This window comes from Maylandia zebra, linkage group LG8, assembly GCF_041146795.1.
Source record: "Maylandia zebra isolate NMK-2024a linkage group LG8, Mzebra_GT3a, whole genome shotgun sequence".
Classification (NCBI taxonomy): domain Eukaryota; kingdom Metazoa; phylum Chordata; class Actinopteri; order Cichliformes; family Cichlidae; genus Maylandia; species Maylandia zebra.
The window spans coordinates 10,303,363-10,317,533 of record NC_135174.1 but is presented as its reverse complement, the minus strand read 5'-3'; the positions used below and the strand labels follow the sequence as shown (position 1 = coordinate 10,317,533).

Below are 14,171 nucleotides of genomic sequence, written 5' to 3'. Positions count from 1 at the left end.
AACTTGGAAACAAGCACCCAAGAAGAATAACCTTAACTAAGAATATCCAAGTTTTCCAGCAAAGTTTATGTGTTACTAATACAATCAAACATCACTCATTAAAAGTTTTCCAGCTCTAAATAAAACATGCAATACTTCAGCTGCTTTCCTGTCTTCCAAGGCAAAGCTAGCTAGTCAGAGCTAGTTTCTTGCTAGAGCTAGCGAGTGCTGGCTCTAGCAAGAAACTCATCATTTCCAACTGCTCACTTAATGAAAATTTCAGAAGAAAAATGGCGTCCTTGCTTTCTGTGTCAAAGCTGAGCTGTACCTCAGTATAAATTCCTCAGAGAGAGCGAGAGAGAGGCATGGGAGAGAAGTGTGTTTTTTGTGTGTGTGTGTGCCTGAGGTTAATGATGCTGCCCTTTACTGTTATGACAGTAATGATCACCAGAGTGCAAAGCACATCTGGAAGCCTCAGATCACACAGTGTAGCAGTAAGGAAAAACCATAAGGGGAGGGGTAAGATGTGTTAATAACGCACTACAAAGAGGGGGGAAAAAACTGATCATAGCAGATCTACGTCAAAAAGAGACATAATTTATCACACAAGAGAGGAAACATGGCCCGTCAACTAACAGACAGGAAGAGTAGTAACACAGTTTCCCAAGCTCTCTTTTTTTCTTTTGTATGTGTTAATCATATAGTGTGATGATCTGACAGTCGTTTATATCCATTTTGAACTCGCTCCACTGGGGTGTTTAATTATTTGTTGGCCCTGCAGGAAATTTCCAACAGTTCACTCATTTTGAGGCAGAAATATCAAGTTCGCAAAATGCTACTAAATACTATTATGCTACTAAATATTTTATTAATAATATTTTAGTCGCTTGCTATAACGTGGTTCACCTTTCGTAGATTTTTTTTTGTTTGTGTGCAATTTTGCATGCCTTTTGTTTTGTTTTTTTACAGTGCAGTGTTCTGCATCCCGATTGGCTGTAGACCATTGTCAATCAATCAATCTCGTGCTGTGTCTCCTGTACAGTACAGAATATGTTCAGCTTGTGAAATTTACATAAATCTTCAATCGCTAGCAGTGTGACTTTGAAGTGCTGCACTGTATGCTTGTAAGTTTTCTCCCCAACAAACACAACAATGTCGGCGAAATGTTTTGCACAGTCAAAGGACCCGTGGTAGCACCCAAAACGGTGGAGGAAGATGCTAACCATTGCACACAAAAAGTTGGGATTCTGGACATGCTAAAGGAAAGTAGAAGTTATTGTATTTTTCGGACCATAAGGTGCATTAAGCGAAACAAAACAGTCAGGTAAGTCAAACTTTACTCAACTCATTCTTCTTGCTTCTTCCACCTCCGTACCAGTGATTCATTAATGTTGAATTCTCTAGCAGCTGCTCTAGTCGCATGTTTTGGACCTAAAACAGGGTTTGATCTTTGGTTTCATTCTATAATACTGGGCTTATTTTTCTACAAAGGTTTGAAGTTTGAGTGTTTAAACAAGAATGAAAATTTTCATGCCTGTCTGAGAAAAGTGTATAAAGTGTTGTGAGGGGTTTTACAGCCTTAAAACATAATAATTTTAAAAACGAGGGACCACTATAATACTACATTGTTTTGCTTTTCCATCCATCCATCTGTGGCTTGGGAACAACTCACTGTCCCCACCAGAAGAGCTGGAGAAGGTGGCCCAGGAGAGATGTGTTGGCTTCTCTCTTAGACTGCTGCTTCCACAACCCGAACCCAGACTAAGCAAACAATTTAAAAGTTTGTTAAAATAAATAATAAATCTATCCATCCATCCTCTTCCCCTTATCCTTATCGGGGTCATGTGGGGCTGGAGCCTATCCCAGCTGTCATAGGGCGAGAGGCGGGATGCACCCTGGACAGGTCGCCAGTCATCAATCAAATATAAAACAAGACTATTATAGGCACAGCTATGCGCAGTAAATGCTAACATTAGCTTTCTAACATGCTCACAACAGTAATGTTGATGTTTAGCTGGGATAATGTTGAAAATTCTGCCATCTGAACAATTGGAGCTCACTTAGACACTGTCCTCTTTCCAGTGCCTGTTATTTTCTGCCCTGGTAGTGACCCTAATGACTACAGTATCCATGACACAAATGCACAGTAGCAGCTCTATCACAAACTGACATGGAGCCTCAGTGATCACAGTCAGTCTCTTTTACAAGCATGCCTGCAGGACAGACTCCAGCAGACTCTAAGTACAGACATTACAGCATCAGTCACTTCTTGGAGGAAGGAGACCGTTAAAGTGAGAGAGATTAGAGGAGAGCAAAATGGAAAAAAGTGTGTTCTTCATCAATAACTGTCTAATTTCTATTATGAAAGAGTTGCTTTTTGCTAAATCCTCTGATTCCAATGTTGGGACTTATATTTTTAGCACATCTATCAAGAACTAATAGAAATAATAACATGGCTATGTGTTTTCTTATCTTATAGTCAGAATGACTTAGAATCTTCATAAATATGTCAAAATGAAGGATATTTCTAAAGTACATCAAATCAAATCTCTCCATGTGAGCAGGAGAAAGAACACATTCACAGATATGTTCAGAGCAGAGATCGACTTAATTGTTATGCATACATTTATTTATTTATTTATTTAGGACAGTGCATGTTAATGAACATAAATGTAAAAAAAAAAATTACATGAATGTAAACATACCAGATTATAGTCAAGGGCTAATTTCCATCTGTTGTCCTCAAGCATAAAAAATAGACATAATAATTCATAAAAATTCATCATTCATTCATAATAAAAACTCCATCACCAAACGTACACATACGCACCATTCTGTTCCCAAATAAAACATTAAAACTATACAACTCATACATGATCACACACTTGATTTGTCCATAACCAGTTTTTAACCTTTGCCTTAAACAAATTGAGTGTAGAGCATTCTCTAATGGGTTGAGGAAGATCGTTCCACAGATGGCCTCCCTTGACAGAGAGGACGTTCTGCCCAAATGCTGTCCGTCTGTGGGGTATAAACAAGTCTCCTCGGATTGAAGCTCGAGTGGTCCTGTCTGAGCTTTCTTTATGCCTAATGAACTGCTTTAGTGGTGGTGGAGCAAGGGAGTGTAAGACTTTATACAGTGGGGCAAAAAAGTATTTAGTCAGCCACCGATTGTGCAAGTTCCCCCACCTAAAATGATGACAGAGGTCAGTAATTTGCACCAGAGGTACACTTCAACTGTGAGAGAAAGAATGTGAAAAAAAAAAAAATCCATGAATCCACATGGTAGGATTTGTAAAGAATTTATTCGTAAATCAGGGTGGAAAATAAGTATTTGGTCAATAACAAAAATACAACTCAATACTTTGTAACATAACCTTTGTTGGCAATAACAGAGGTCAAACGTTTACTATAGGTCTTTACCAGGTTTGCACACACAGTAGCTGGTATTTTGGCCCATTCCTCCATGCAGATCTTCTCGAGAGCAGTGATGTTTTGGGGCTGTTGCCGAGCAACACGGACTTTCAACTCCCGCCACAGATTTTCTATGGGGTTGAGGTCTGGAGACTGGCTAGGCCACTCCAGGACTTTCAAATGCTTCTTACGGAGCCACTCCTTTGTTGCCCGGGCGGTGTGTTTTGGATCATTGTCATGTTGGAAGACCCAGCCTCGTTTCATTTTCAAAGTTCTCACTGATGGAAGGAGGTTTTGGCTCAAAATCTCACGATACATGGCCCCATTTATTCTGTCCTTAACACGGATCAGTCGTCCTGTCCCCTTGGCAGAAAAACAGCCCCATAGCATGATGTTTCCACCCCCATGCTTCACAGTAGGTATGGTGTTCTTGGGATGCAACTCAGTATTCTTCGTCCTCCAAACACGACGAGTTGAGTTTATACCAAAAAGTTCTACTTTGGTTTCATCTGACCACATGACATTCTCCCAATCCTCTGCTGTATCATCCATGTGCTCTCTGGCAAACTTCAGACGGGCCTGGACATGCACTGGCTTCAGCAGGGGAACACGTCTGGCACTGCGGGATTTGATTCCCTGCCATTGTAGTGTGTTACTGATGGTGACCTTTGTTACTTTGGTCCCTGCTCTCTGCAGGTCATTCACCAGGTCCCCCCGTGTGGTTCTGGGATCTTTGCTCACCGTTCTCATGATCATTTTGACCCCACGGGATGAGATCTTGCGTGGAGCCCCAGATCGTGGGAGATTATCAGTGGTCTTGTATGTCTTCCATTTTCTGATGATTGCTCCCACAGTTGATTTTTTCACACCAAGCTGCTTGCCTATTGTAGATTCACTCTTCCCAGTCTGGTGCAGGTCTACAATACTTTTCCTGGTGTCCTTCGAAAGCTCTTTGGTCTTGGCCATGGCGGAGTTTGGAGTCTGACTGTTTGAGGCTGTGGACAGGTGTCTTTTATACAGATGATGGGTTCAAACAGGTGCCATTCATACAGGTAACGAGTGGGGGACAGAAAAGCGTCTTACAGAAGACGTTACAGGTCTGTGAGAGCCAGAGATTTTCCATGTTTGAGGTGACCAAATACTTATTTTCCACCCTAATTTACGAATAAATTCTTTACAAATCCTACCATGTGAATTCATGGATTTTCTTTTCACATTCTGTCTCTCACAGTTGAAGTGTACCTCTGGTGCAAATTACTGACCTCTGTCATCATTTTAGGTGGGGGAACTTGCACAATTGGTGGCTGACTAAATACTTTTTTGCCCCACTGTATATTAAACACACTCTTTTAAGTTTCACTAAGTTATTGAAGTTCAGTAATTTATGTTTTTTTTAACACATGACAGTGGTGGTGGGAAGTCGGTTTTTTGTCAAGTAGTTTTAAACTTCTTTTATAAATGTTTTCAATAGTTTTAAGTGTTGTTGGACAAGCAAGTGACCAGGACGTCAAACAATAGTCCATATGAGAGATGATCATTGAGTAAAAATAAGTTTTTGCAACATTCATATTTAAATTATTACGTATATGATTAAAATTTCAATTGTTAAATTTAAGTACCTGGGACACTATTTATGTGACTCTTGAAGGATAATGTTGGGTCTAGAATGACCCCAAGATATTTAAATTCTGGAGCTAATTCAAGCGCTACTCCATCCAGGAATATGTTTGACTGCTTCAAGTTTAAGGGGCGTTTTGAAAACTACATACAGACAGTTTTTGAGGTGTTCAACATTAGGCATGAGTCCTCCAGCCAGCTATGCATTAATGCTAAAGCAGCTGTAAGATCTTTTGCCACCTGCTGGACACTATTTGCTTGCGTATATATAACTGCATCATCCGCATACATTTGAGTAAATATATTTGGACAGACTTCAGGTAAGTTATTGATAAAAAGAGAGAACAATAAGGGCCCAAGAACAGATCCTTGAGGAACCCCTGTATCACAGTCTAAATATGGAGATTTAACCCCATCTAACACCACACACTGTTTCCTGTGTGAGAGATATGAGGCAAACCACTGAAGAGCCTGACTGGAGATATTAAACTGAGTCAATCTGGACAACAATATCTGATGGTTTACAGAGTCGAAAGCCTTCTTCAGATCTAAAAATACAGCTCCAACACAGGGACGCTTGTCCAGCAAGCTCTTCAAGTTCTCCACTAACATACACAGGGCAGTATCTGTGGAGTGATGTGCCCGAAAGCAAAACTGCAACGGATGTAATGAGGGTTGGGTGTTTTCTAGGTGAGCAGTGAGGAGTTTAACCACCCACTTCTCAGCCATTTTAGATACGACCGGGAGTATGCTTATGGGGCGATAATTAGCAATGTCAGTCTTCACACCTGCTTTGAGAATTGGTGTAACTGCAGCAATTTTCCAATCTGTTGGAACAATGGAGTGTTTGAAAGACATATTCAAAACATGAGTTATTGGACGTACAAGCAAATCCATATGTTCCTTTAGGAAGTTTGTGTTAATACCATATACATCAAGTGCTTTTGATTGTTTTAAACCTGTAATTAGTTTAGCAACTTCAGTGTCTGAAATATGAGTGACGGTGAACAAATTTTGACCAACATCATTCACATTATCAGAGCATACGACTGAGTCAAAGCTCTGACTGATCTCCTTAACAGATGAAATAAAGAAAGTGTTTAAGTTACTGACAATAGATAGAGGCTCTCTAACAATAGAGTTATTTACATAAAGTTCAATTGTATTTTTGCTTTTGTTTGAATGACGGCCAAGTAATTTATTTAAGTGTTGCCAGATAACTTTACCATTACCTTTGGCTCTTTCAATTATATTTATAAAAAATTTTGCTTTGGCCTGTCTCAAACTTCTTGTTACTTTATTCCGCATTGAAGTAAATCTCTGTCTATCCAGAGTTAGACCTGTTTTCAGGAACTGCTTTAGTAATTGATCTCTTGTTTTCATTAAATTCTTGCACTCTTTGTTTAACCAGGGCAAATTAGATGTTGTCTTTATTTTTTGTCGACCTCTAATGGAGTATGTTGATATAACATATGCAGAATTGTGGATCATCACTACACAATAAAGGCTCCCAGTTAACTGATGCTAATGCTTCTGCTACATTTTGTCGCTGACTTCTTGGTATGAATTCATAAAAGGATCTCCTATTAGATGAACTTTGAAAGTCATTCTTAACCCGTGATTTTATAAGTTTTCAAGAAAATAATATAAAATTGTGGTCTGAAATACCAGTGATAAAATTATAAGATTTAATAATTCGCTCGGGCTTATTACTGAAAACCAGATCTATTTTAGTTTTAGAGTGTCTTGTTATTCTTGTGGGTTGTTCAATGTGTTGAGTAAAGTTCAAAGTCTCCATTATGTCCTTGAGTGTTTTTCTGTCCTTTTCACAGTCCCAGTTGACATTAAAATCTCCCATTACAATTATTTCATTAGACTTATTATTTATAGCATGATATTTAAGTAATATCTGTAGTTGTTCATAAAAAATATTCTTTGCGGAAGGAGGGCGATATAAACAGATCAACGTAAATGACATTTCTGGGGAAAGAGTGATTTTAACAGAAATATGTTCTATTTCGACATCTATTGGTGAACTAAGTAAAGAGCAATCATTTTTTACATACACAAGTATTCCTCCTCCTCTTGTTCCAATTCTATCCCTTCTGAATACTGTGTATTCTGGAAAGACAACCGCAGACTCAGAAGAAGAACTTGTGAGCCAAGATTCAGAGATACCCAAAATAGAAATATTGGAATTGCTTAGAATATGTTCCAGTTGCTCATGCTTTGGTAACATACTGCGAATGTTAATGTGTCCACATAGAAGCCCCTTTGGTTTATTTTTAGTGTCCCAGATTAGTTTAGCCTGATTAAATGTCTTGCAGATCTTTGTTCCTCTGTAAATTTTAATAGCAGGATTTCTTGTCCTTTTGTTGACAATGCTATGAGCATTTAATGATGAGAAACCCTTTACTGGAGACTGTAGTTTGGGTACAGCAGGTGGGGGCCCAGGCAGCCAAGATGGGGGCCCAGGCAGCCGCGTTGGGGGCCAAGGCAGCCGAGGTGGAGGCCCAGGAAGCCTAGGTGGAGGTCCGAGCAGCTGAGGTGTAGGCCCAGGCAGCCGAGATTGAAACCCAGGCAGCTGAGGTGGAGACCCAGGCAGCTGAGGTGGAGGCCCAGGCAGCTGAGGTGGAGGCCCGAGCAGCTGAGGTGGAGGCCCAGGCAGCTGAGGTGGAGGCCCAGGCAGCTGAGGTGGAGGCCCAGGCAGCTGAGGTGTAAGCTCAGGCAGCCGAGATTGAAACCCAGGCAGCCGAGTTGGAAACCCAGGCAGCCGAGGTGGAGACCCAGGCAGCCGAGGTGGAGACCCAGGCAGCCGAGGTGGAGACCCAGCTAGCTGAAATGTAGGCCCAGGCAGCTGAGGTGGAGGCCCAGGCAGCTGAGTTGGAGGCCCAGGCAGCCCAGATTGAAACCCAGGCAGCCGAGGTGGAGGCCCGAGCAGCTGAGGTGAAAACCCAGCTAGCTGAAATGTAGGCCCAGGCAGCTGAAATGTAGGCCCAGGCAGCTGAAATGTAGGCCCAGGCAGCTGAAATGTAGGCCCAGGCAGCCGAAGTGGAGGCCCAGGCAGCCGAAGTGGAGGCCCAGGCAGCCGAAGTGGAGGCCCAGGCAACCGAGGTGGAGGCCCAGGCAGCTGAGGTGGAGGCCCAGGCAGCCGAGGTGGAGGCCCAGGCAGCTGAAATGGAGGCCCAGGAAGCTGAAATGGAGGCCCAGGCAGGCCTAGGCTAACTAGGCTAATTAGTTGTAGCCAGTCCAAATCACTGATGTTTGAATTAGGTCCAGGATTTAGTTCTATATCACCAGCCAAAAGTAGCATCAGAACAAGTTTCAGAATCTCCAGCGACAGACGTGGTATATTTGATTGTTCATGTTTACCTGGGGGTGGTCTAGCATGACCACAATCCAAGAATCTTGTGAACAAAAGATGTTGACTCCATTTGGCTGGGAAAGTGGTATAATTATCCAGCTTTCTTGGACATGTCGAACTCCACAGAAGATAAAAATGTATAAAAACAAAAAGACAAGTTGATGTCAAGATCCAGGGGTTTTTAGATGGTTTTTTGGCAAACGCACAGGACCTGCCAAGCTGTGTGTCTGCACCCTAGCAGCCATCTTGTTCTCCAATCTGGAAAACCAGATTTTTTCATTTTTTTTTTAGATCAGACACATATCTATAGTTCATCTTTCTTATACAACAATCTGACTTCAGACTGATTACTGAAAATACCCCTTGAGACCCCTGACCTGAAAAATTCTCAGACAGCGCATTCATCTGAAGAAGGGAAAAAGGCTTATACTCATGATAAGAGTATAGATAAGAGTCAGAGGAAACATGGATACTGAGTATTCTTTGCCTTGCTGTAATAAAGGAGTATCACACATCGCACTTAAGCGCCTGAGAAAATCATACCATATATTTAAAAATCAGCACGTCTGCACGTCTGTTGTCAGTATGAATCTACGTGCTCGTAGTTCATGGAGCGCTTGCTCTGTATGTGGCCCGTGTTTATAATTGCTAGCAGGGCACAAGAGTGCGGGTAAGAAAAAGGGCACCAGCTCATTCTACAGCAATACCCTCCTGCTCATGATAAGAAAAAGCTTGTAGAGACTGCCCTTTAAAATTTTAAGCAGTGTTGCCCTGGAGGAGAGATCAATTATGAGAGAGAAGGGTCATCAGACCAAGACGGGCCAACATGGTTAAATATGTGCAGAAATAATGGATGGATAATGAAATTAAAACCATCCACCGTCTGTCACCTTGATGCATGATTGAAAAGCTCGGCACTGAGTGGTGGCTGCTGTCAGTCAGCAGCGCAAAGCTGGCTGATGCACCTTCGCTGAGATTCTGCCTAAAGACGTGTTGTCCTTGAGGGAGGGTTATTTTTTTCTTTTTTGCCCACTACTTTTGTATCGTTCTCTTATAAGCTTACAACAATGGATTGATTAAGGATTTATTCTCCTTATAGGAAGTGAATGGAATAATTAATTCAATTATGTCTGCATTGTGTGTGTGTGTGTGTGTGTGCCAACAGCTCTTCCTGAGGCTGCTGGATAATGACATATTAATCCTCTGGGCTGGGATCTTAACTGTGCTTCAGTGAGATATGCTTAAAATGAACAGGTTTAATAGGAATAGCAGCTAAGGCGTATTAAGACAAGAAACTTAAGACCACTCACATTGGCCTAAATCCATTATTCTAAAAGAAAAGAAAAGAACAAATAATAATGCTCTTATTTCAGAGCTGTGGAAGCCAGAGATGCTTGACATTTAAGATAGTAAAATTGATTTATCTATTCTGCGACTTCTAATTCTAACCAAATGCACAAACCTGAACTAGGCTGCCAATTTTTAACCAGAGGAAATCAGAAAACCCCCATAATTTTCTGTATTCTGGTCTCCTACCTGCTTTCTTGAACCTGTCCAGCAGGTTTTGCCTGACTGTCCTCTGCAGGTTGAAGTAGTCATCCTCTTCATCAGGACTCTTTAGGTACAGGGGAATGTGCTGAAATATCAGGATGTGTTTGGGTTTAGGTTCCTAAATGGAGACAGATGTGAGCGTTGATTACATCACAAGATCTCTAAAGACAGAAATTCAAATGATGTGCCCACATGGCTTAAAAAGGCTCAATCACGCTGGGGTCATGCCATCCTACCGTAGAAGAGGAGGAGGATACTCTGCTCAGCTGCGCCTCCAGCCAGGCCTCCTGAGCCTCCCTCAGCTCAGGGCAGGCCGAGGCGTCGAAGAACAGCTGGGAGTTCAGAACCAGGCAGAGAACTCCGCCCACCTGAGACGGCAAAAGTGTGAGAAAAAGAAAACAAGAGAGGAAAACAACAACTTGAATCATTTCCCATTTCATCTGCCGTCCCTACACCCAATTTAATATTATATTCCTATAGATTATCCAAAACCTAACTGCTGAAAATAAAAATGTTGGTGAATGCGGTGTGGCAAAAACACTCCAACCATGCAGAATTTTAGCAAAATACCTCTGGCATGCATTTTAAACTACATGTATAAAACTCATTAGCCATGTCCCAAATTGCAAGGCCTTTAAGGAACCATATACTGTCCATATACTATGCATTCTGGTCTTATGTTAATAAGACTCTAAAAAAACTTTGCAATCCTAATTAGTAATGCTTTTAAGTTTACCAACTGTGTGCCCATGGCACCACATCAAAGTTTGTTATGTTACCAAGAAACAGTTGCTATAACTGAAATATGCATCATCACAAAGCTCCCTTGTACAACTTCTGGTAAAAGAGGTCTAAATGGCCACCATAAAAACTGGACCACACCGTGATATACATATATTTTTTAACTGCAATATCAAAGTACAGGGAAGTCTAATGCACAAAAGTAGTCTAAATGACATTAGCTATACATGCTGAGGAAAATAGAACCAAAACATATTTAATGTCACACACCAAAACAGGTGCAGGGTTTTTGGTCCTTTGCTATTCTTAATCCTGTGAGAGCAGAGATGGTGTTCGCAGGTACCCGTCATTATAATATTCCATTCATCCAACAACCACTGCTACAGGCTGCTACTACTAATTATGGTTTGTGTCTGCTTACCCAGAAGCTGAAATAGTCATCCCCCCACTCCCTGCAATACTGCTCCACTGTGCTGGGAGTGGGGGTGTTACCCAGGTCATGGTTTCCACTGACAAACACCAGAGGAATGGAGGGATCGGTCCCCTTCAAGGCTGCCTTCAGATCTTTCTCCTGACCTTCTCTAAAGGGTGTACCTAAAGGAAGAATAACAGAAAACCTATTGTCAACATGGCATGTGTTACTGTCACACATATGATTAAAGGTAACATAAAACCAAACAATTTACGACCTGGACCTAAAAAAACAGATGTTTGATTAAGAAAAGCATTCTACTGTATGCGGGTGGAAATGAGCCAAAGACAGCCTAAAAGTGTGAATGAGGACAACGTGAGAGTGAGAGAGAGATTATATGGATGATGATGAGAGCGCTCAAAGGATGATGAATGCTCAGTACAGCTCGACTTCATATCACCATGGTTACTGACATGATTAGTGGTGCTCTGGCGGTATCCTCTCGGTCCACATGTTGCAGGCAACAGCTGTGTAGACCGCTTTCCAGATTCAGGTTTGTGAAGACATACGAGGCTATTTGCTTTAAATACACCTCCCCCCCCAAAAATTTTAAAAGTGCTATAAGCCTGGAGTTCACAAAAAGGGTAAACATCCAAAAATGGGTAATGTTCTGAGCCAAATTAATTCAATCCCAGAGTGTATAAAGGGCAGAGAATGGGTGACTCTCAAATCTATTTATAACTTTGAATTTATATCAAACAAACCCATCAGCCCCTGCTCTTGTGTTATCCCCGGTCCTCTCTCTCTCTTCCCTCTCATATTTCTTTTCATTTTTATTCATCTGAGTAATTATTTTACTGGCCTAGTTTTGGAGCAAATCTTTCCTCGGATATTTAGATAGGGCTCATTACATAAGAGCCTTTCCCCAAAGAACATCTTATTCGTGACAGTGGGAGAAAGTGTAGAGTTTAAGAAACATTAAAAGGGAAAACATGGACTGACGTTTATACAACGCTCTTCCAATCTTACTGACCACTTAAGGTGCTTTGTAGACTGCAAGTCACATATCGACTTAATCTACGCAACAAAAGCACGTTATCTACCCTCAACTACGGCTAATTTAGAGCTAATTAACCAAACATTAATATTTTCAGACTGTTTGAGGAGGTATTCAGAAAGGTGCCAGCCAGAGTTTGGACCATACGCTGTGAGGCAACAGTACTGCCACTGGACCACCATGCATCCTGGAGCTGTCACTTGGTACTCCTCTGCAGGTAAAGCTTCCAAACGTAAAATATCTAATATACTTGTTGTTCATGATCATGGAGTGAATAGTCCTTTTGGTTGGGCCCACTTTCATAACATCATTATAGTACCACTAGTAATACTTTCAGTTTTCTTTTCTTTTTGCGGACATGGTACTATTGACCGTGTAGTCAAATTACTTCTGAACTATTGAACAGCAACACCATGTCGCTGTGGATGAGTGCAGGTGGAGAGTTTGACATTTATTTGGAATTTAATGCTAAAATGAGTCCAAATTCAACTGTAGCCCACTGAGCTTCCTTGTAAGTATGCTAGATTTTTATTCAATGTTACTCACCAAAACAAATGAGTTGTTAGTTTTGCTCCAAGATAGAATTTAATTGCCATCCTATAAGATATTCCACAACTATCACGAAAACAAGCAAAAAATTTAATTTGTGCGAAACACAAATGACATCAAAATAATTTAGTTCTGCATGAATAAAACTGCCTTACAAATTATCAATAAGTAGATAAGTGGTTTTTCTCTGATGCCAGCACAAACTCAAACTTGCTTTTTTCGTTCCCTGTTGACCTGATATTTTCAAGTATAATCCTGATGAAAGGAAATGACAGCTGAAGCCACAACAAAGCGGATTAATTATTTCACAATATTTGACCGCTGCCACAATTACATACAAACAAAGGCCGTCTCACTAATGAAGTTTAGATGAAAAACCGGGGGCGCAAAGATTGTTAGGCAACTGTTCCAGCTGATAGCACTCTCTGCAACTTTGCTGCTACAGACAGATTACAGTACCTGATTTTCTTCGTTTATTTACAAGTTTTAATTTGCATGAGGTCATTTTCTTTAGGATTGGCGAATGAGAATCAGTCTACTGTATATTTTAGCACCATGAATATGCCCCTTAGGAAGGTACCTGACCTTGTCAGCTGCTCCAGTGGATTTGCTCAGTGGAATAGCAAAACATGTTTATGCTTGACATCGCCTAAATGTGAATACATAATAGGTAATCAAGGGAGATTCCACATTAGATACAATTGATCTTTCCTCTGTGTGTGTGTGTTGATGTTGCATACTCTTATCTTCGATTACAAATGCCAAAAAACAGTTAGGACGCTTTACAAAATGTAAATAAAAACAATGTCATTCACAATAGATTATTCACAACACATCCAATGCAACTACATATTTAATCCCTGACATATCCTAATATAAGAAAAAGTGCAATTTCAACAGCAAGTCTCAGTTTTGCTACGTGACAAAGAAATGCTGCTGTAATAAATGAAAGAAATCTGTCAGCATGTCTTTTTGGGATTAAATTGTAGAAGATAAAAGGTGTAAATTTACAGAACAGGTTTTACCGTCAGAGATGCAAGCTTTTTATCTGAATGCTAATAGCAAGTCAGCTAGTCTCTCTCCTCTTAGACCAGAAGACGCGGTGTCCATGCTTTCCAGTTATCCGCTTTGCCTCGGTCCATTTTAAATGAGTTTGGATCTAGTCAAGACAGCAGTGTTTCTGGATCATTTTCACATAAAGCTTCTTCTTTGTATGATACAGCCTTAACCTGCATTTGTTGATGTTGCAGGAAACTGCTCACTGACTGAGCCTGCGCACAAGATCACGGGAATACACTTCTGATTTTCGACCCTGTCAATTATGCACAGAGATTCCTCCAGATTTTCAGAATCATTTGAGGACATTATGCTCTGTTGATGATGAGAGATTTCCTTCATTTGTAGATTCAGTTTTTCTCCAAAGTGGTGAACCTCTGCCCATGTTTACTTCAGAAAATCTCTGAGATGCTCTTTTTTTATACTCGATC

At 40.9% G+C, this 14,171-nt stretch overlaps 1 protein-coding gene across 1 annotated transcript in view; it reads right to left on the bottom strand.

Annotated features, from left to right (window-relative positions):
* cpped1 (calcineurin-like phosphoesterase domain containing 1) overlaps positions 1–14,171 on the bottom strand; it is a 73,532-nt gene that overhangs the window by 34,594 nt on the left and 24,767 nt on the right. The window contains exons 3-5 of the mRNA XM_004562268.6: positions 11,088–11,260; positions 10,162–10,293; positions 9,911–10,043 (exon numbers count right to left, since the gene is read on the bottom strand). Coding sequence (XP_004562325.2) covers positions 9,911–10,043; positions 10,162–10,293; positions 11,088–11,260 — 438 coding nt within the window. The remainder of the gene's footprint in view (positions 1–9,910; positions 10,044–10,161; positions 10,294–11,087; positions 11,261–14,171) is intronic.